This window comes from Podarcis liolepis (assembly GCF_965112155.1).
Source record: "Podarcis liolepis genome assembly, chromosome: 14".
NCBI lineage: Eukaryota > Metazoa > Chordata > Lepidosauria > Squamata > Lacertidae > Podarcis > Podarcis liolepis.
In genome coordinates, this window is record NC_139569.1 from 48,899,475 (window position 1) to 48,920,760 (window position 21,286).

At 45.1% G+C, this 21,286-nt stretch overlaps 1 protein-coding gene across 1 annotated transcript in view; it reads right to left on the bottom strand.

The window, feature by feature from the left end:
* MYO1E (myosin IE) overlaps nt 1-21,286 on the bottom strand; it is a 110,296-nt gene that overhangs the window by 29,028 nt on the left and 59,982 nt on the right. Inside the window, exons 7-15 of the mRNA XM_083475644.1 lie at nt 20,288-20,419; nt 19,572-19,706; nt 17,381-17,513; nt 15,621-15,817; nt 7,979-8,059; nt 6,840-6,926; nt 2,242-2,328; nt 1,258-1,425; nt 639-724 (exon numbers count right to left, since the gene is read on the bottom strand). Coding sequence (XP_083331770.1) covers nt 639-724; nt 1,258-1,425; nt 2,242-2,328; nt 6,840-6,926; nt 7,979-8,059; nt 15,621-15,817; nt 17,381-17,513; nt 19,572-19,706; nt 20,288-20,419 — 1,106 coding nt within the window. The remainder of the gene's footprint in view (nt 1-638; nt 725-1,257; nt 1,426-2,241; nt 2,329-6,839; nt 6,927-7,978; nt 8,060-15,620; nt 15,818-17,380; nt 17,514-19,571; nt 19,707-20,287; nt 20,420-21,286) is intronic.

The window sequence follows — 21,286 nt, forward strand, 5'->3', positions numbered from 1 at the left end:
CAGTCCTCTGATTATGGCTTTAATGTCCAACATAGTAATGCCCTGACAGGAACCAAGGGATACTGCAGATGTTCCTCAAGTTCCAGATTGAACCTTCTTTCATTGAAGAGAAATTGCGTATTTCTGAATCCTGATTCAAGATGACATTATTCCAAACAGCATTTTTCATATTTAAGAAAAAGCCGAGATCTTTATTAAATGTTAGAAATTAAGCACTGCTTATACCATCAAAAGTTAGTTCCAAGTGGTCACTTTCCCTATTAATTCCTGGACTGTTATATGGAACCAATTAATTCTCCTCCTGTCTAGCCAAAAGAGTGCAGTGTAAGGCTACCTCAGCCTTCACTAACCTGGAGCCCTCTATGTGTTCTACTACAACTTCCATCAGCACCAGCAAGCATGGTCATGCTGCTGAGGCTCATGGGCAGTACAGCCCAAAGCACCTGGATGGCACCAGGTTGGTGAAGGCTGGTATCTGAGCTGCTGCCTGGATTACTCTATGTTATTAAATTTAGAGCAGGCAAGCGGAAACTGTACCCAAAAGCACAGATAGGGAGAGATTGGAGAAATATGAACTGTTACATCTGGGACACATGTGCAATGCCCACCCTAAGTGGGGGGAAACATGTCTTACGTACTGTTCACTGCTTTGCATGAGTTCAATCAGGTCCATGAAAAGAACATCCCGGTTCCTCTCACAGAATCCATCCATGTCGTAGGACACCTGGGGAAAGGAGTGAGCTTTTATTCCATTTGCAAGGGATATGGCAGTGAAATGCACTTCACTTACAGAAAATAGTTCTTGTAATTCCCAATGCAGTTTTGGAAAATAATGCAATCTGTTAAGGCACTATCTGGAGAAATTAGGGGAGCTAAATGCATGCTCTCTCTTAAAATCAGCTGATGCTGCTTGCTTTGGAAAGGGAGAGACTGAGAGCACAGAAGATCCAGGGAGAGGCTGGATATTTTCCGGTTGTGTTTCCCTGCTCCAAACCCTACACGTTCTTACCCAGGAACCTTTCCCCATGCAGGGTTAAAACAAATGTTACCTCTCAATAAAAATGTAAACAAGTCTTTAAAATGGGCCAGTGGAAGCCTGTTTACTGACACTGAGGATATGACAGCACCATGCCAAGGGGTCCCCCACCCTGGCTGCTCCCCACAACCTTGCATGGTATATGCTAGCCAAATCAAGTCTCAGATCAGTCAGAAATTGAATCAGCGCCCCCCCTTTCACTAACGCGTTTTGAGAGTCACCTTTCCAGCATAATGGTGTATGATGAATCCCTGGTTCCAGCTGTTGAAGTGCTCGTGAGTCCCAATCTGCATCTGGAGCTTTTGCAGCAGGGTCTGGTCGGCCCCTTCACCCACAGCATGCATCGTGGCACATACATCATCCAGGATGCTCATGATGCCTGGAGGATTCTGGTGTACCAAGAAGAAACAGGTGGTGTACAAACCTCTCTCCAGAAAAACCTTCGAGGCTTCTTGCCCCTATCTCTAGGCCAGGCACTCAAGGCGCTTAATTGGATTTTAATCATTTTTAAACAAATAAGGTCACTGGGTGCCTTTTGACAGAAGGGATATCTATATATACTATGAATAAATGTCATCTCAGCTTTTAGTACCCTCCCCAAACACCTATAGATCAAAGGCTCAGGGCAGTGATGAGCACACACACTGCCACTGCACTTCAGAAAACTTCTGTTTATTCACACTTATTGACCCTTCTTTGATCCAGCCATGTTTACCAGAATGCCCCCCTGTGAAACCTGCACAAAACAGAAGCAGATTTTGGTACAATTAAGAAAAGGTGATGCTTGTTCAGGTATCTTGAGGTGCCATAAATTAGGACCTCTCTTTCCATTTTTCTTTGTAGAATTTTAAAGAAAAGGATTGTTTCCAACTGGTCAGAGACTAAGCCAATCAGCTACCAGTGAAGTTTGTGGGGTTGGCTGGTTTCTGCAGGAGGTGTGGTCGCTCCTCCTGGCATCCATTTGTGTTTAGTTCTCAAAAGTGGAATTAGCATGGGCTTTTCCCCAGTTTTCTCCATGTGTCATAGGACTATCATTGTGCCCCACTGGGAGCTATCCAGCCAGAAGCTGCTGAACGTGCGGAGACAGGCCAAGGTAGACTGAGGGAGCACCCACTTTGCATGCATAACGTCCCAGGTTCAATCCCCAAGAGAGACAGGTGTCCCTTCTCTCTGCATGAGACCTGGGAGGCCCTCAGGACACATACCACTTTATTTTCTATGAGGTCACACACAATTTTATTGTTGAAGTAATCTATGGGTGTCCAGCGTATTCCTTCTTGCACATATTCCTCCTGCAGTACAGAAATAAGAGCTTAGAAACAGACATACAGAGATTCAGGTGCATATTTTGGACACAAAACTCTGCAGTATCAAAACGTCTGTGAAACAGATCCAATAGCAAAGTAGCATCTAAAGCAACGAATGTCCAGAGAGCTTTTGACATTAGCAATATCGAAAGCAACACGATGGCCAGAAACAATTACAGTATAGAAAACTTTATGGAATAATGCAAAACATCAAAACTATCAAACTGAAGTTGAGAGTTGGACATTTGCCGATTATACAAAGCTTTATGAGCTTCATCTCCGCTGGGTAAAGTGCGGCACCTTGACTTATTCAAGGAATTTCAGAGACTTCAGTTGGATAGTTTTGATGGAAGATGGATCTCCCTCTGGAGGTGGTGGACTCTCCCTCCTTGGAGGTTTCTAAGCAGAGGTTGGATGGCTATCGGTCATGGATGCTTTACCTGAGTTTCCTACATTGCAGGGGGTTGTACTATAAAGGTGATTCTATGTTTTTCTGCTTCAACAATATTTCATTATGTTCCTATCATTTTATGTAATTATAAATATTATGTAATTATAAAAATTATGAATAAAACCTGTTCTCTTTACAAACAAAACATTTAAATAGCTACCTTTCTAAGAAGGGGGGGCATAGCCAGGAGTTTTGTTAGGGGGAGGCTTGGGGGGGGCAGAACTTCACATTTGTATTGATTTTTACTTATTTGGGGGGCAGCTGCTCCCCTGCCCAACTTGGCTACGCCCATGGGGGGGCCACAGGAAGGAAACAAGGTTGGAAGGGGGCCACGGCCGGGAAAAGGTTGGGAAACACTGCATTAGGGCTTCTGCTCCAGAGATAGCTACAGAGGTAAGAGAATTTATTGATTTCACTGACAGCAGCTTGTCACATTTTTGTGCTGTAGAAGCAGCACCTGTAGAAACTCCCAAAGTGACAGGTGTCAAAAAGTTGCCTGTTCCCTATGGGAAACACCCAGTTTTGAATATACGGGGCCAGATTGAGCTAAGGAGTTCCACTAGCAGAAGCCAGTGCAAAGGCTTCTGCACTAATGCAATGGGGCTTCCCCCTCTTCTCCCCACCCACTCTGGGAGGTCATAGGAAACCCCAGAGCAGCCACAGAGGGAGGAAAGCGGAGGACATTCTATCGAGCAAGCAGAAATGCGGGTGCTGACAGACCATTTGTTTTAGCTCGAGACTGAATTCCTCCCACAGTGTTGAGTGGTGTTTGTGTAACACAAAAGTCACTGGAATTTCTTTGAGGAATTGTTTCAGGAGGGAAAAAGTGGAACCATTTTAATCTGCTGTGAGAAGGGCACACAAATGATTAACATGTTTCCCCAGTCATGCTTCCATTTGTGGCCAAATAGGTAAAGCCACAATCTTTACAGAGTTTGGTGTGGGGCAGGTGGGGAGTATCTTACTTGCCACAAGGGACCAACTGAGTTGTTATGTACAAGCTTAGACATATACCAGCAGTGAGTTCTTGGACCTGAGCCAAAGGATGCATGGAATAGGAAGGGGCATCAGGCAGTTCCACTCTGGACACCCCAACACCCAAGAACAGCCTTTGGGCTTAGACTTTTTGCCCTGGGTCTGCCCAGTATCTACAAACGGTGGCAACTGCTGTCTGTCCTGATTCCTACTCATCAAGAATGAAGACTTGAAGAATACTCTCCAAAGGATTTAATGCTTAGATTTCTGCGGTACATAAACAAATTGCTGTCTTAAGCCACATAATTAATCCTAGATTCAGCTACAACGAAGTCAGGCAAAGTAACTCCCAAAGCTTTGGATGCTGATCTGACATGGATACACCCCCTTGCTATCCTATATATAGGAACAGGGTGGGCTCAGCTTAGTACAGCGAGCGTTTCTGAAATCTCTCAGTAAGCCTAGTTGGCGGAGCCATCTGTTCTCTCCTCCTCTGGCGCCTCCTGGATCTAGGTGATGGGGGAAGTGTCTCTGCCCCTTGAGAGGCAGACACCACCAGCAGAACATCCCCCTCTGGAGAGGCAGGGCTCCTTTCAGTGTCTGATGGCGCCTGGGTAGGTGGTGTGGCAGGCACTATGGAAGTGCCAGAGAAGGGCTCTGACTGCTGTGGAGAGGGAGATGGAGATAGAGAGAAAGGTGGGGTTCAGCTCTCATTGCAGAGATGATTAAGGCAAGAGAGCAGGTTGAAGGAATGTCCCCAACTGGATCCTTACTATCAGGCTGCCCCAATTCCGGCAAAGGCCTCCACAACAAGCTAGAGCCCTCCCCCAGGTCCTTGACAAACACTTCATCTGTATTGTCCTGATTTGGCCAGCCCATGACACTGTGGTGGCTTTGAAGACTAGGCCCCAAACCTACGTGATCACAGCTTTGCATGCGTCATCAACAGATGAATGAATGAATGGAAAGAGGGTGGGAGACTGCCCTCATATAACCTTCCCAGAGCCCAGAGGGCTTAAAAAGCTCTTTCAGTGCCAGGTTTTCTGCTGCAGAAAGTGTTTTTAAGTCTTTTCCAGACTCTGTGAAGGTTGCACGAGGACTCTGGAAGGCCCTGCAAGGCTCCTGAGATCTCACCTGCTCAGTGTGCTGGCTTCAGACAGGTAGCGATGGTTGCATTGGGAGGGGGGAAGTAACTCCCACATATGTTTTTGGCCTACTGTAATTAAAATTATGATCTGTGTGAGATAAGACACCGGGGTCCTGCCTAGGTGTTGCAGATTCTGATACCAAAGCAGTTGTCACTCCAAGTCTTTCAAAACAAGGTAGGTGAAGATGCTGGTGTGTGTTTGTATGACAGAGCTTAATTTCTAAAATGTGAAGGGCTGGAGCTGGAGCTTGCTTGTCCTAGAGACCTTTCCATAAATCATGGATCATGGGTGCTATTCAGAGGAAGGAAAACCAGGCTGAGTCACCACTGACGCTGGAAACAGCCTACAAGTCTAAGCCCTGATTCAACAATTACTAATTTTAAGTGGAGGGTGGTAAATTATACATTTCATAGGGTTCTTACTCAAAGTTCCTTTAATTCAGGGGTGGCTAGCCTTTCTCTTTGGCTCAAAGGCCACGTTCACCCTTGGCCAACCATCCAGGGGCTGCTTGCCAGGAGTGTGTGTGGCCAAAAGTGGGTGAGTCCACCTTTGCACTTACATACAGACCAGCTGAGGTTATCATCAACTGATAAATCTGGTGATAGGGGAGGGAGTGACTTCTCTCTCCCCCCGCCCCATTAAGACACTGAACGTGGCTTTTTAAAAATCCTTCCATCCCTTGTCTGCTTTTAAAAAATGTTTCTTTTCACCAATATCTACCAAAATTGGTGGGGTCCAGGAGCAAGGGAGATAAATTTCCTGTGTGTGATGAAGGCTCTTGGGTTAGTCACCCCCACTTTAGAAAACTACTTGACAAAGTTGTTCCAAGTAACCAAGCAGATCACACACTCTGAGGTCTAAGTTCAGTTGCCCCACTCAATATCACAGTCCAAATATTTGAAGGGATAAATGAGCTCTGTTGCTTCCCTGTAGTACCTAGGGGGCAAAACACTCTGTTTGCCATCAGGGGGTGGCTAGTTTCACCTGTGCTGTCCCAGCTCCTGCCCAAGGAACCTTCAGAAGGGAGTTGCTGCCACAGGCATTGCGCACATGTGTATTCCAAGCTAAACAGATTGGAATAGTATGAGCTAAATAGATTGAAAGATTATGAGTCATGGGAGTGTGTGCAAGAACATAACAGTGCTTAGTTTATTTTTGACTCCTATTTTGTTAATATTGTTAATACAGTACTGTTTTATAGATTATAAATGTATTGATTTGTTATTCATATAGTATGACTTTTGCTTTAATTGTGATGTTTAGCTTATTTTTGTTGTTGTTTTGTTAACAGTGTTTTACAAATTGTAATTGTTTCACTGATTATTTGTTAATTATTCTATATAATTTATGTTGTATTTGTGATGTTCTATTATTGTCGATCATGTTATTCTTATTTATTGTTTGTAAGCCACTTTGGGATTCATTTGAATGAAAAGTGGCATAGAAATATAATAAATCAAAACAAAACCAACAAACCAACAAATATACCGGCTCTTCAGACTGGCTGGTAGCAGGGGAAATACAAACCCCTTCCCCTTCTCTTTCAAAGAGACAGGTTGGTAGGAAATTGAGAAAGCAGATATTCCCCCATTTTCACTTGACAGCCCTATCCAACACAAATGTCAGCCAGCCATCTGTGGCAGCAAGTCAGCATCCACGAGGCAGTCAGCTGACAGGATGGTTGTTCTCTCTGCTGAGACTCACTCTTGGGTCACCATGTCAGATGATAAAATCTGCTTACAACTGTGGTTGCATTACTTTCCAAAATTGTACTAGCAAACCCACATCTGTTTTCTCTCAAATATACTTGCCAGACAAATTTTAAATAGTCATCACCCAAAAGACCAGGCCACATTTGACAAGGGGAAGGCAGTTTTGTGGATATCTGTACAAAAAACAACACAAACTGGTATTTTTTTTACCTGCTCTGCCTTCAGTGTCAATTCAATGAAGATCTGCTGCAGCTTTTCATTAACAAAATTGATGCAAAACTGTTCGAACCCGTTTTTCTGGGAGAGAAAACAAGCTATCAAAACATTAGCTTCATAAAAACACCCCTTTTACCAATTAGGTCAATCCTGATTATTTTTGCAATATATTTTCAGTAAGTTTAACAGCTGGTTTTTACATTTGCACTGCAAACCTCAGCAGAGAAGACAGTAGCCTAGATTCTCCAAAGCTCTTTCCAAGACTTGAGTTTTCATTAAAGGAACTGTTATTGTTCCTAGAACAACTTATACAAGTTCATTCAAACCCTGCATTATACGAAGCTTTTTTGTTTTACATTATATTTGTTTCCAATTATAGGAAGTAATATGTATGTCCCAACTTTATCCCCAAAGGTTTCCATTCATGTACTCTGCGTGCAGGGCATAAATTTTGCAACTTTATGAAAATTAAACTAAATTTAAAAATTGTGACAGCCTTTCCACCAAACTATAGGAGAGAGAGGAATTGGACTGTTTGGCCACTCTTTCCACTCTGCTAAAAACCAGCAAATTTTGGCTCCACTTCCTGAACTCTTCCCATTTCAGAACTCTGTAACTGAGAAATAATGCCTGAGTTTGCCTCTTTCCTCTTCCCTCCAAATAATTTCCTTTTGTGTCACAGCCTTTAAATTGTAAGGCTAAGGACAAGGGGCCCTCTAATTAATTCCATCTGTAAGTCACTCTGGGAGCGAGAGTGAGATAAAACTGCTTTAATTTAATCACACACACACACACACACACACACCCCTATCTTTTATCCAAAAATGGATTTCAGGGCAGTATGCAGTAGAATTTAATTTGTGCAATATTGTCATTGCCATGTAGAAAATGACAGAGCCACAATGCCAAAGGAGGTGAATGTCCTTCTCCTTTGTACAGTGGCTGGGAAGCCATGGCTCTCCAGGTGCTGCTGGACTGCAACTCGCATCAACCTCTGGCCATCGGCCATGTTGGACGCTGAAGGTATTAGGTGCTGGGAGTCCAGCAACACCTGGAGCACCACAGGTTCCCCAAACCAGGAAGAAAAACAGGGGTATTTTTGCTGCCACTGAAACAATGCTTTAAGTCATTACCTGAAATATTTCAAAGCCGTAGATGTCCAAGACACCAATATTATATTCTTCGTGATCCTTCTCCATAGCCTTATTAATTGACTAATAAAACAAAAACAGAAAAATACAGACTTGTCTAAAGGACTAAGTATTTGATGAAAAAAGGACTAAGAATTTAATGAATGAATGAGTTGCATAAATTAAAAAAACATTTAAGGCAGCCTTCCCCAGCCTGGTCCCCTCCAGATGTTTTGAATGACAACTTCCACCTGTCCCAACCACCACAGCCATATCATGCTGGAGCTGATGGCAGCTGCAGTGCCAAACCCCAGGCGTGCAACCGATTGGGGAAGGCTAGTATCTGAACCCCATCTGCTTCATCTTTTTCTGTGATATTGCACTGAAAGGCAAGAAGGGGGCTCTCTGGGGCATCTCCACTTGCCCAGTCTCTCAGCAGCACAAACAGCATGCAGCTGGTTGTCTCACCAGAAGAAACAAAGAAACCTCTGCCCCAGCCCCCTCCCTCCCTCTCTCTGGCATCAGGATTATTGTTTGCTGGACAGCAGGAGAGAAAAAAATACAAGTATGTTGTAATACTGACTTACACTTGCATGCATGAAAGGGTTAACCTGAGCCCTGGCCTCAAGTTACCAGAGTAACCACTGACCACTACCCCTTCCTTCTGATTCATATGGGTACAAATAATACTGCCACACACAGCCTGCAACACATAGCAATGGACTATGAGACACTGGGACGGGAGCTGAAGATGACTGGGGCACAGGTAGTATTTTCATGATTCCTTCCTGTTGAAGGTCGTGGTCCAGGGAGAGGAAAATACTTGAGATGAACCACTGACTGCACAGGTGGTGTCATCAGGAAGGATTTGGCTTCTTGGATCACGGTCTCTGCTGACTTCTAGCGAAAGATAGGCTGCATGTCACAGCGGTTGGCAAGACTGTGTTTGCTAAAGGTCTCAAGAACCTGATCAGGAGAGCTTTAAACTAGATCTCGAGGGAAAGGGAGACAACATTACAGATAACAGAAGAGCACCTGGCACTGGGGATAATAGCTTCATTGATGCACAGGAAACTGAGGTGGTGCTTTAGAAACCTGCTAAAGGGCAAAAAACAACAGGAAGGAAGCAGCTGGAGGGGACAGCTCATGGTTTCAGTTGTCTCTACACAAATGCACAGAGTATGGGAAACAAGCAAGAAGAATTGGAGCTTTTAGTACAGGGTGGCAAACATGACCTGCTAGGCATTGCTGAAACCTGGTGGGATGAGACTCATGATTGAAATGTAGGAACTGAGGGGTATAACTTGTTCAAAAGGAATAGACCAAACAGGAAGGGAGGAGGAGTGGTATTATATGTGAAGGACGTATATACCTGTAAAGAAATCAATGACCTGGAGCATGGAAATGCGATTGAGAGTATATGGGGGGAAATTGTAGGAGAGACAACAACAGTGACCTTATTGTGGGTGTCAGCTATAGCTCGCCAAGCCAGACTAAAGACTTGGATGATGCCTTACTAGAGCAGATAATCAAACACTGAAAAAGGAGAGATACATGGGGGACTTCAACTTCCCTGATATCTGTTGGGATTCAAACACTAGCAAGAATGTAAGGTCTGACAAATTCCTCCATTGCCACGCTGACAATTTCATTTCCCAGAAGGTGGAATCGTCTATCCCCAGAAGCGGATCATCTATCTTGGACCTGACCAACAGTGGAAGTACTAGGAAATGTGGGAGGAAGTAATCATGTTCTCCTGGGTTTCAGGATACAGAGGCAAGGGAAAACTGAGCATGGTGGACATGCACTCTGGACTTTAAGAAGGCCAATTTCAAAAAGCTTAAGGGGCTACTGGGTGTGATCCCATGGTCAGAAATACTCAAAGAGAACCGAATCCAAGGATGGGAGATTCTAAAAGGAAAAATATTGAAGGTCCAAATGCAGACAATTCCAACAAGAAAGAAAAGTGGGAGGAATCTAAGGAAACTGGTGTGCCTTCATAAGCAGCTTACAGATGAGCTGAGAGTTAAGAAGGGCATGTATAAGAAATGGAAGAAAGGGGAAATGGAAGAAAGGAGGAGTATACACGAGTAGCCAACAGTTGCAGGGGGGAAGTCAGGCTGGCTAAAGCTCAAATGAGAGAGAGGTTTAATTTTTAAAAAATATTTCTTCAATGTCTCTGCTCTCTACCCTCTTGTATCTTTCTCTTTGTGCTTCCTAAAACAAGCAAGAAGGAGCCATGCGGCTTGGCTCACAAATGCAACAAATGAACTGAATCTAAAATGATATTTTATAGCCAGCATCTTTGCTAACCCAAAGATTGCATGATCTTTTTAAAAGTCGTGTGGAACTTTTTCCTTCTTTGTCTTATTGCCAGGGATGGAGAGTTGTGAGTAAGATATTCACTTATTTGAAAAAACCAAGTGTCTGCAATTTATTCTAGACTAAGCATTCTTGTGGTGAACATTTGTCTAAAGGTGGATGAGGGCAGATGTAAACCTAAGCAAGTTTGAATGGGCTTGGAGCAATCACCATTGTGTTAACTCTGTTACTGGAGAGTAGGAATTCGTCTTTCTCTTTCTCTTTCTCTAATAAATTAAACAGCAGAAGGAACAAGGAAGGAAAAGAGACAAGGTTACCTCTCTGGCCTAAACAGTAAAGGCACTGCAGGTAAGCAGCAGCTGTCTCTTAGTCTGGATGATGGAACAAGAAGGTAGTTGGAAGGAGGACCCTGTGGACCAGGGCTGGAGAGTCAAGGGCCCTCCATATACTGTTGGACTCCAGTTCCCATTAATCCCAGTCAGCCTGGTCAATGATTCAAGGATGATGAAATCAACAACATCTGGAAAGTCACAGGGCTAGAGTCGCATGGCTGCCTGAAATGGCCACTGCAGCCACTACAGAATATGGGAGATGTGATGCTTTTGCCCTGTGGCAAAAATGTGGCTCTCCTTTCTTTAGAACATGCTTTTAGCCTTTTGCATTAAAGCAAGTAATAGATAAATTCATTGAACAGATTTGTGAAAAGCAATTGCAGAAACCCACATCCTGGACACAGTATATTAATGGTTGCCAAGCAACCAGAAAAGGGAAGAGGAAAAAAGCAGCCTCGCCTGTTCTTGAACTTTGAACAACAACTTCATCTATGGGTCAGCAGGTGAGGATTTCATGGCACTGAGATGGCTATTATCACCCAGTGATGCTTGTAAACCGAGCTGCTATTAAAAAAAGGCCCAGGAAACAATCTGGTAAAGCAAAAAGTGAAAACAGAGGCAATCCTACAGTCATTGTGTTGCTTCTTGGTGTGTTAGGATTATTGTTATTTTTGAAACCACCATACAATAGGAAGGCCAACCACTACAGGCCAGATTGGAAGGAAGTACTTCTGTATGTGCATTAACAAGTGACAACAAGAACATCAGACTAGGACTGAGCAGACTTGGGTTCAAATCCTCACACAGGAACAAACTCACTGAGTCTTTGGCCCAGTCACTGTCTCTGAGTCTGACTTACCCAACAGGGCTGTTGTGAAGATAAAATGCATTGGTCAGTGGGAGAATTGATGCATGCCTTCTTGAGCTGCTCAGAATAAAGGCCAGATATAAATGTACCAAATAAACAAACTTGGATTTTTCATATGTTATAAATCTCCTAGGTCTCAGGAGGTGGTCACTTGTGACCTGAGGAGCTTTTTGAAACTGGAGGTACCAGGACTGAACCTGGATCATTCAGCATGCAAAGTAGCACCTGCCATACAGTGAGGGCTTCGCGCCGCGCGCACACACACATGTGAGTGGGCAGACTCTCTGACTCAGGGAGCTTCCCCAAGACAAGAAGAGGACTAGAGATCCACAAATAGACAGGGAAGCAGAGGCAGAAGGGAGAAAATTACCAGCTTCAAAACACGCATTACAGAAAAGCCACATGATAGCAGCAGTGAGCCATGCTCATTAGAAATCCTTCCACATGGGATTCAGCAGAACATTCTGGCCCTTTAAAAGACAGATGCTGGCATATTCATCTCCTGCAGTTCTGCTCTTTTTAATGTTTTTCTTTCAGCTTCTCCTGCTCTGCACACACACCTCATGCCAGCTTTAAGGTTTTAGCACAGGGCTAGAGGAGTTCAGCCTTCAGAGCTGAATGCAGCTCTCTGTCCACCCCTTGGGACTCTCCCCAAGCCACACCCCAACTGACCCATCCTCCCCAAGGCCTTTCCCTTGGCTGAACTGTGCCTTTGATTTGGGGTGATGCCTGCTGCTTGGTTTTTATGTGGCTGGAATGTCGTCAAGTGTACAAAGAAAAAAATCACACCTGCTGCTTTGCCTAGTTGCCTCTGCCCACCCCCCTCACTAATGTGTGGCATCTGAAAAGCTACCCAAAAGGAAATGTTCTGAAATGACTGAAAAATGTTCCCCACTTCTGTTTCAGAATGAGCTCAGGCTTGCAAGAGAGGTTAATAATAATAATAATAATAATAATAATAATAATAATAATAATATTTTTTGGCTATGTCCGAAGAAAGAGGAAGAACAAGCAAGTGGGAGGTTCTCTGCATGCAGAAGACAGAGAAATGCTATTGGGTGATAGAGAGAAGGCAGAACTACTCAACACCTACTTTGCCTCTGTCTTCATCCTAAAGGAAAGTGATGCCCAACCTGGTGATAACAGAATAGATGATGTAAGGAGGGAGCTGCAGCCCAAGAGAGGAAAAGAGGTAGTAAGGGAACCCCTAGCTACTTTAAATGAATTAAAATCTCCAGGGCCTGACAAACTGCATCCAAGGGTACCAAAGGAGCTTGTGGATGTAATCTCATAGACCCTATCTATGATCTTTGAGTGTTCATGGAGAACAGGTGAGGTCCCTACAGACTGGAGACAGGCAAATGTCTCCATATTCAAAAAGGGGGGAAAGGAAGACCCAGGTAATTACCAGCTGGTGAGCTTGACACTGATACCAAGAAAGTCCTAGAACAGACAATTCAAAAGTTGGCCTGTGATCACTGTGATTACTAAGATGGGTTTCTCAAAAACAAGTCATGTCAGACGAAGCTGATTTCTTTTTTTGACTGAATTACAAGCTTTTTGGGTCGGGGGGATGCTGTGGACATAGTGTATCTTTATTTCTGTAAGGCTTTTGACAAAGCCCCCATGATAGTTTTGCAAGGAAGCTGGCAAAATGTGGGCTGAACAAGGTAACTGCTAGGTGAATTTGTAGCTGTTTGATTGACCAAACCCAAAGAGTTATCATTAATGGTTCATCGTCATCCTGGAAAAAAGTGGTAAGTGGGATGCCGCAGGACTCTGCTGTTCAACATCTTTATAAATGGATGAAGGAATTGAGAAGATGACTTTAACAGACTGGAGTTGGGCCCAAACTAACAAAATTAATTTCAATAGGGACAATGGTAAGGTTCTGCACTTAGGCAGGAAGAAGGTAAGGTACCCCTGCCGGTACGGGCCAGTCGTGTCCGACTCTAGGGTTGCATGCTCATCTCGCTCTGGAGACCGTGAGCCAGCGCCGTCCAAAGACACTTCCGGGTCACGTGGCCAGTGTGACGAAGCTGCAGCTGGCAAGCCAGCACCAGCGCAGCACATGGAAACACCGTTTACCTTCCCACTATAAAGCGGTCCTCATTTATCTACTTGCACTTAAGAGTGTTTTCGAACTGCTAGGTGGGCAGGAGCTGGGACCAAACGACGGGAGCTCACCCCGCCGCGGGGATTCGAACTGCCGACCATACGATCGGCAAGTCCTAGGCGCTGAGGTTTTACCCACAGCGCCACCCGCGTCCCCGAGGCAGGAAGAAACAGATGCACAAATATAAGATGCACACCTGGACTACTGCATACAGTTCTAGGCACCACAGTTTAAGAAGGATATTGACAAGCTGGAAAGTGTGCACAAGAGGGCAACCAAGATGATCAAGTTCTGGAAACAAAGCCTTATGAGGAGCACTTGAAGGAGCTGGGTATGTTTAGCCTGGAAAAGAGGAGACTGAGAAGAGATATGATAGCCATCTTCAAATATATTAAGGGCTGTCACGTGGAAGAGGGAACATGCTTGTTTTCTCCTGCTCTGGAGGGGAGAACTCGAACCAATGGCTTCAAGTTACAAGAAAGGCGATTTAGACTAAACATTTGGAAAAACTTTCTGACAGTAAGACCTGTTTGACAGTGGAATGATCTCCCTTGGGAGGTTGTGGACTCCCCTTCCTTGGAGGTTTTTAAGCAGAGGTTGGATGGCCATTTATCACAGATGCTTTAGCTGAGATCCCTGCATTGCAGGGGGTTGGACTAGATGACCCTTGGTCCCTTCCAACTCTATGATTCTATTACCCTATGAGGCAAACTTTTTTTGTTTTGATTTTTCTGTGTGTGTTCATCGTGAGCAGCTAACCTGTGGCCTTCAATATGGACTGTGGCCCTATCATTGCTGATCATCAGCCATGATGGTTGGGGATGACAGGAGCTGCCAAGATCTTAAAATATTTTTTTAATTTTCAGGAAGGAGTTGGAGTCCAACAACATCTGGAAGACCACAGGTTTGCCACTTCTAGTAGTATGTGGAACAGGCTGCAGTCCTGAACAGTATTTTCAGATTTGGGGAAGTTTGGCAACAAAGGATTAGTCCTTAGGATAGAGGCACTGACTTGGGCCCAAGACTGAGGGGGCCCAATGTGCGACATCACACAGGCGTGTCAGGGACTGGCTCGATGAGGAAGACTGGTAGAAGACACACACCAAAAGAACTCCCCGTCCCCTGAGGAAGGCACAGAAGATGATGAATAAGATCCTGGATCCTGGTGGGGGGTACCTGTCACACCTCAGAGGAGGGGACAAGCCGAGAGGTACTAGAAGCAGGAAGCTTGAGGGATAATGAAGAGGCCGAAGAGGCAGGTGGCCCCGCACAGGGCAAGGTAATGAGGCTTCCAGTTTGGATGCAGGCTTTGACAGAGGCGATCGAAGGGTGATCCATCCTGACAGCTTCTCTGTTAGCGGCTCTCCAGCCCCTTACTCCTAGAACGCGACAAATGTTACATGTTGCCGAGCAACAAGCCAGGCAGGCACAGAGAGAGAGACTTCTGGACCACAGAAGGAGGAGCCCTGACTCAGAAGACTAGAGAGCAAAGCAGGGGCTGCATGCCAGTTCACACAACTGCTTCATTAGAGGATTTTGCCTTTATGAGCCTCATTGTATTTTTTTATTTCCTTAATAAAGAAACTAACTGCAAGTTCGCCTCATTTCTCTCTGACCTGTGAATGACCTGCTCTGCCTGTCGGCTCTGTGACAGCGCTCCTCTTACATCATGCATGCGTTTGCACCAGGAGGAGGCTAGGAGCCCAAAACCCAGCACATCACAGCTTCAATTGCTGGCAGCTCCTCTCTGATACTCAGGAGCTGGCCACTGATGCTGTGCCGCGCATGGCTCCACACTTGGCCTCATATGCCCGCTCAACATTGGGGGAGCTCAGCCCCCTGCCAACAATTATTGAGGGGGCGGAAGACGCCGCCCCCCCCTATGAGTTGGTGCCTATGTTTATGATAAAGACCACCATTTTTTATTCAAGTCAACTACCTGAGTATGGTACCAAAACCAAAAACAACAACCGCCCCCCCCAAAAAAACTTGAATTGTCACACCTACATCCACCAAGTAATCAAACACTCTGGCGTGAAGGGCTTTGGCTAAGGCATCCCTGGTGTAGCTGGCTTGCTCTACATTGAGGGTCACGTTGATGGATTCTGATTTGCCCCCCCACTTGCTGTCCATCTGCCTGCTGGTCAGCTTCTCCTTGAGTCGGCCCTGGTTAATTCCCAGGAGGAAAGCCGGGAACGCCAAGACTGCAAGAAATAACAAACACATAAATAGGACATTTACAATGAGGGCAAGGTTAGCCAAGCTGACGGCAACCCCAAAGCAGAATCGAAATAAGTGACGCTGCATCCAACAAAGCAGCCCACAGAGGTGTAGTAGGAAAACATGCTTATCAACCGATTCTCTAAAGTTTTGGAGAACCTTCTGCTGAGAAAATAGGCTTTACATTCTTGTAGGGTCTCCACTCCTCTTCCATTCCTGAACTAGTGAGCTTGTTCTTATCAGGTTTCCCAAGAAACAATAGAGGTGGTGGCAGTGGCTCATCAGGCAAGGTGCAGAATCCTCTTGCAAAACCTTCATACGTGGTTTAACAAAAGAGGTGGGAATCTTCCTACACAAGCCACGTGGGAAAAGATAGGGTGCTGCACAAGAGTGGAGCTGTTTCACTGGGCAGGGCAGGCATCAGCTAGTAGCATTGTTGGGGGCCCACAGCTGAACCCCTGCAGCCTCCTGGCTTTACTATCCCTTATTCTGAAGTGTTCCTGGCAGTTCACCTGGCCTGTCGAAGAGAGCAAGCCAACGCAAGGCCAGAAGCAGTCCTTTCCCTCTGGGAGACGGTACGGATAGGGCCCAGAGGGAGAGGTCAGCAAACTGTCATGTGGCACAAAGGAGGGAGTCCACTGACAACACCTTGCCCAAGGACGCCCTCAAATCCAGACCCCAGGACCATCACTGGGGCTTGCATATGAAAACTCTCCAGTATTTGCAGCCCATGCATCAGGGCATCCACTTATTCTGCGCACAATGCTTTGGGGGTCAGGGTAGGAGAATGGGAAAATCACTAAGTGTTCATGAGTCTCCTGTGAGCATGGAGGCACCTCTAGATCACAGCCTACACACTTGATCTGGAAAAGGAAAACAGGCACAGATTTGCAGATGCTAGTTTATATGTACAGATGCATATTTAGAGTCACAGGCAGCAGCGGAACTAATTTCCTATCCAAATTGCCCTGAGTAATTCCTTCAATTAATTTGCACCACACCTTCTATTCATTTACCCCCATTAATTTCCAACAGATCCTCTTCCAGATCAATCCAATTCCCCCATTCATTAATCCCTAAATCATCCCTAAATAAAGACACCTTAATTTATTTCCCCAAATTAAAAGCCCATAATGTCTCCTTGGTCCATCCTTACCAGGGCCAGTCCACCCACGAGGTGGGGTGAAGCAGCCACTTTGGGCGGCATCACCCCCCCCCCCAAGGGCACCCTGCCTGAACCTCTGCTTCCACTGGTGGTGGAGAAGTGGCCCCAGTATCAGCAAAATCTCGTGAGATCTTGCTGCAACCAGCTGTCGCCATCATTACTTTTCAGCAGTGCCATGCAACGTAGGTAAGGGATGCTTTGGCAGGGGCAACAGGGCACTGCAGAGGCAGGGCGGCACTTCCCACTTTGCCTCAAGCAGCGAAATGGGATGTGCCACCATGACCCTTATATCAAAGCGCCTGACCCAACTAGCTTTCCCCCCTTGCCATCTCTGCCTCACATTCAAATCTCAATGCTCTGGGAATCCACAGGGACCACCTACACTCCTCGCTCTCCACAGCTGCATAGTTGCCGACTTCTTTGAAGCTGATGTTGCCCAGGTGAAGGACTCCAGCCACGATCTGCAGCACCAAAGCCTGCTCCTCAGCAAAGATCCCAATCACATTCATGGCATGCTGCAAAAATTAAGGTTTTTCTTTTTTTAAAAAAAGCAATGGATGAATTAAAAGCCCACCATAATAACCAAGTGCCTTTTTGTGCAAAATTCTAGTAGTATTTCTGCATCACTTTTATAGCATTCAAAATGTTATCTTTCAGCAATCCTTGCAACAGCCCCTGTGAGGTAGCCTGGTATCATTATCCTAGCAGAGGCTGATGGAGAGGTGAGCTTGCACCTCTTCACAGAGGTGACATTTGAACTGCCTTCCATTAACCACCATGCTATAGCAACTAATGGAATGGTACCACACTTTTAGCCTTCAAATCCCTCCTCAGAACTCACCTTTCCCACAAACCCTTCATGTTAAATCCTCAGTCTTCTATCCCAAGTGAAACACAGCCCAAGTTCACATGTAATGACAATTTGCTACCCTTGGTCTAGAAGGGCCCCTGGCAAGGAGCTCCCAACAGTCCTCTCTTCTAGAGTGGGATAGGATAAAGGAAGAACCCTTCTGTTTTTGCTTTCTCACCTCTACAGCTGCCACTGCCTCCTGGGCTCTTATAAGCCCCTTGGAGGAGAGACCTGCTTAGTTTGCCAAAATAACCTTGGCCACTAGAAAGCATAATGCATTATCAATTACTATTATTATTAGCAAAGGTTGTCAAAGTGCAGCAATGCACATCTGTCCACGTAGACTACCAGGAGAAGGAAACAGTGCAGGCTTTGCAAACAGCACAGAAATTTTTAGGAGCAATGGCAGTCCAGAGAATGGGGTAGGAAGGGGAGCAGGATTCAGCTGGAAAAGCCTAGGATGAGAATTAGCATCCTATGCCACCTTTAAATGTGTTTGGGGGAGGCGGTTGAAAGAGGGCAAGGGAGGGCTATTGTTTTGTTTTGTTCTTGTTTTTATCATGTATTTGTACTTTTATACTGTATTTTCATGTTGTAAACTACCCTGAAATCTGCAGATGAAGGGCAGTATCACTCTAAGATGCCAAGGCAAGCTACAGCATTAAAACACAGTAATAAAAACAGTTTGAAACAACTTACAATCCCAGAAATAAGGTGGGTTCTAAAACTATATGTCTCAAGTGTCAAAATGTACACACACAGCACAGTACAAACATCAACTCATACATCTCTTATAAAGCAGAATCTGCTGGATTTGCCTCTTGCAATATCCATAAACTCTGGAAGTCATCTGGGGCTCAGGGATCTCACAGCAAGCCAAAATCCATGCCCCCATCCCTCCTCCCCATATTATATCTAAAATGGAGAAAGGTAAACCACAGCTCACTTGTGTGCTTTTCCTTGCATCTGAGTCAATTCTGGATCGCCCTTGAAACTGCAATAATAAAGCCGCTGTCCTGCCTCCCCTACTCAAGAGTCCCACTAACTGTAAACTTTACAGGCCAATATTTTTTACTGCCTCTTGGCAAAAGCTTGTCTGTTTTGTTATAGTTAAAACCAGGTTTATATTGCAATTTCCTGCCAGTGGCATATTCCTTTTGTGTGCCATATGTCAGATAATTTTGGGGCTGTGCTCCAGGGGAAGTTCCTCAGTGTGTATCCAGTCAATGAGAAGACCCCCAAAAACTACCTTCCGCGAAATTGCCGTTTCTCTGCCATTACCAATCTTTGCCTGCCATGGGCAACCCGCAGGGGAGATTCTGGTGCCTTCTTCACATGAAGAAACAGTGAGAGTCAAACAGACCAGTGCACATAATAAAGGAATGCACACCTCTTTCCCCTGCTTTTTAAATAAAAAAGCAAATTGCTACTATCCTTGGCTGAAGAGCCTGAAAAGGGGTTTCTAGTGGCTGAGGAATGGGGCTCCTCCAGCCTTCACAACTCCCCAAGGGTGCTGGTGCCCCCACTCCCGTTGATGTTCAGTTACTGCTTGTCAATAGCCCATAATCTGTTTGGGGGCTCTAAGGTTTTATATGGAAAAAATGTGCAAAATAGTTTTCAATCTCACATGCATTGTAATTGCTGTACAAGCAGAAATGTTATTGTTTTTACTTAAACCGAAAAGTTATTGAGGGGAGAGGTAGTAAGATGGTGAAGAATTTACCAAAGTTTCCTGGAAATCAGATTTGTCATTAATATCCTCCACTTTGTAGGATCCTGAGAGGCTTAAGTAGTGGTAATAGTCCATGCTGGTGATGCCGAGGCTGGACTTCTGCTCAGTGGAGGCACCTTCAATCATCTGCAGGACAAAGAGCAGAAAATAGTCCCAAGTCAGTAGAGAAGCTTCAGACCTTTGTGTGGCTGGAATGAAGCCGATTGTACAAAGGTTAGAATCACATCTATTGCTCCACCCACTTTATCTCTGGCCCCACCCACCAATCATGTAGCCCCTTAGGAGGATGGAGAAGGCCATTTTTTACAGGTGGGCAGGGCTGGTCAGCAGCACCTGCAAACCCCACTTTCAGCTGGGAGCTGTATCTTTATCTGCCTGTGGCTACTTTTACCAGTAGGGCAGGTGGATGTGGCTTGGGGAAAACTGGCCTCTTCAGCCAAATTAGGACTTCTGCTGGAGGCTCCACACCACTGCCCCAGGAGATGCTGCACTAAAGAAGACAGCTTTCAGACTGAAGAAAGGTTCCCGGCCCCTAACATATGGAAACAAACAGGGTCTGCTCATTACAAAGGGGCTTACTCAAAAGTAGATTCTTGTGACATGGATTGTGCCCAACATTCCAAAGAGGGACCCCATCTCCGCCCCCCAAAAGAAACTCCAACAGAAAACCAAAGGCCTAACGCAGACCTCCTCGAAAGGTAGCTAACCTGATAGAAAATGTGGAAGCTCCTTTCCCCAGGATTCCTCATGACCACCCGTGACTTCTCCAGCAGGAAGTTGGATATTTTGCCTCCATCTGGTTCCCCACCTGGACTAAACTGGATTTCAAAATATTTTCCCTGCAAGACATAAAGGATGCAGACTGCTGGAAATGGATGAAGTAAACATTAGCCTCAATGACACTAGGCCTTGCCAACTGGTTGCAGGCAAGGTTTAAGTTGCATAATAATAACAATCAGTGCAGGGGTTTTTTCAGGGGGTACTCAAGGGTACATAGTATCGGCAACTTGTTGTTGTTAAAAAGTGTGGTACTTACTGTAACAACTTCATGGTGAGTACTGGCACCTATTTTTCTAGAAAAAAAGCACTGATAATAATTTTATGCATGGTATGCATTCTCCCAAGAGTTTTCCATGTGAGGTCTTGGGCTAGAATGGAGGGGGGACTGGAACTGGGGTTTGTTTGTTTTTTTGTTTTAGATTAAAGGTGGCATTGACAGTGGACAGGGAAATCACAAGTAACAGGGATAGAGGGAGAGACCGGATTCATCTGCTTACCCAGCACAGTTGAGGTCCCCCAATATATACCGTATTTTTTGCACCATAACACTCACTTTTTTCCTCCTAAAAAGTAAGGGGAAATGTCTGTGCGTGTTATGGAGGGAATGCCTACGGGTGGCATGCCTGCAGATTTTCCTCCTCTAAAAACTATGTGTGTGTTATGGTCGGGTGTGTGTTATAGAGCGAAAAATACGGTATATTCCCCTCAAAATGCATCATTAAACCTTTATTCTTCCACACCCTTGAGACCCTCTCTCCTTATTTATTTACTTCATCTGTATGCCGCCCGTTCAACCAAGTTCTCTGCGTGGTTTACGTAAACAATAAATACACAACTCAATTCACAATAAGCACGCAGAAACTAAAATAAAATATATCACAATAGTAGGAAACAAGCAACTAGGATCAGGCTAAGACACAACAGCT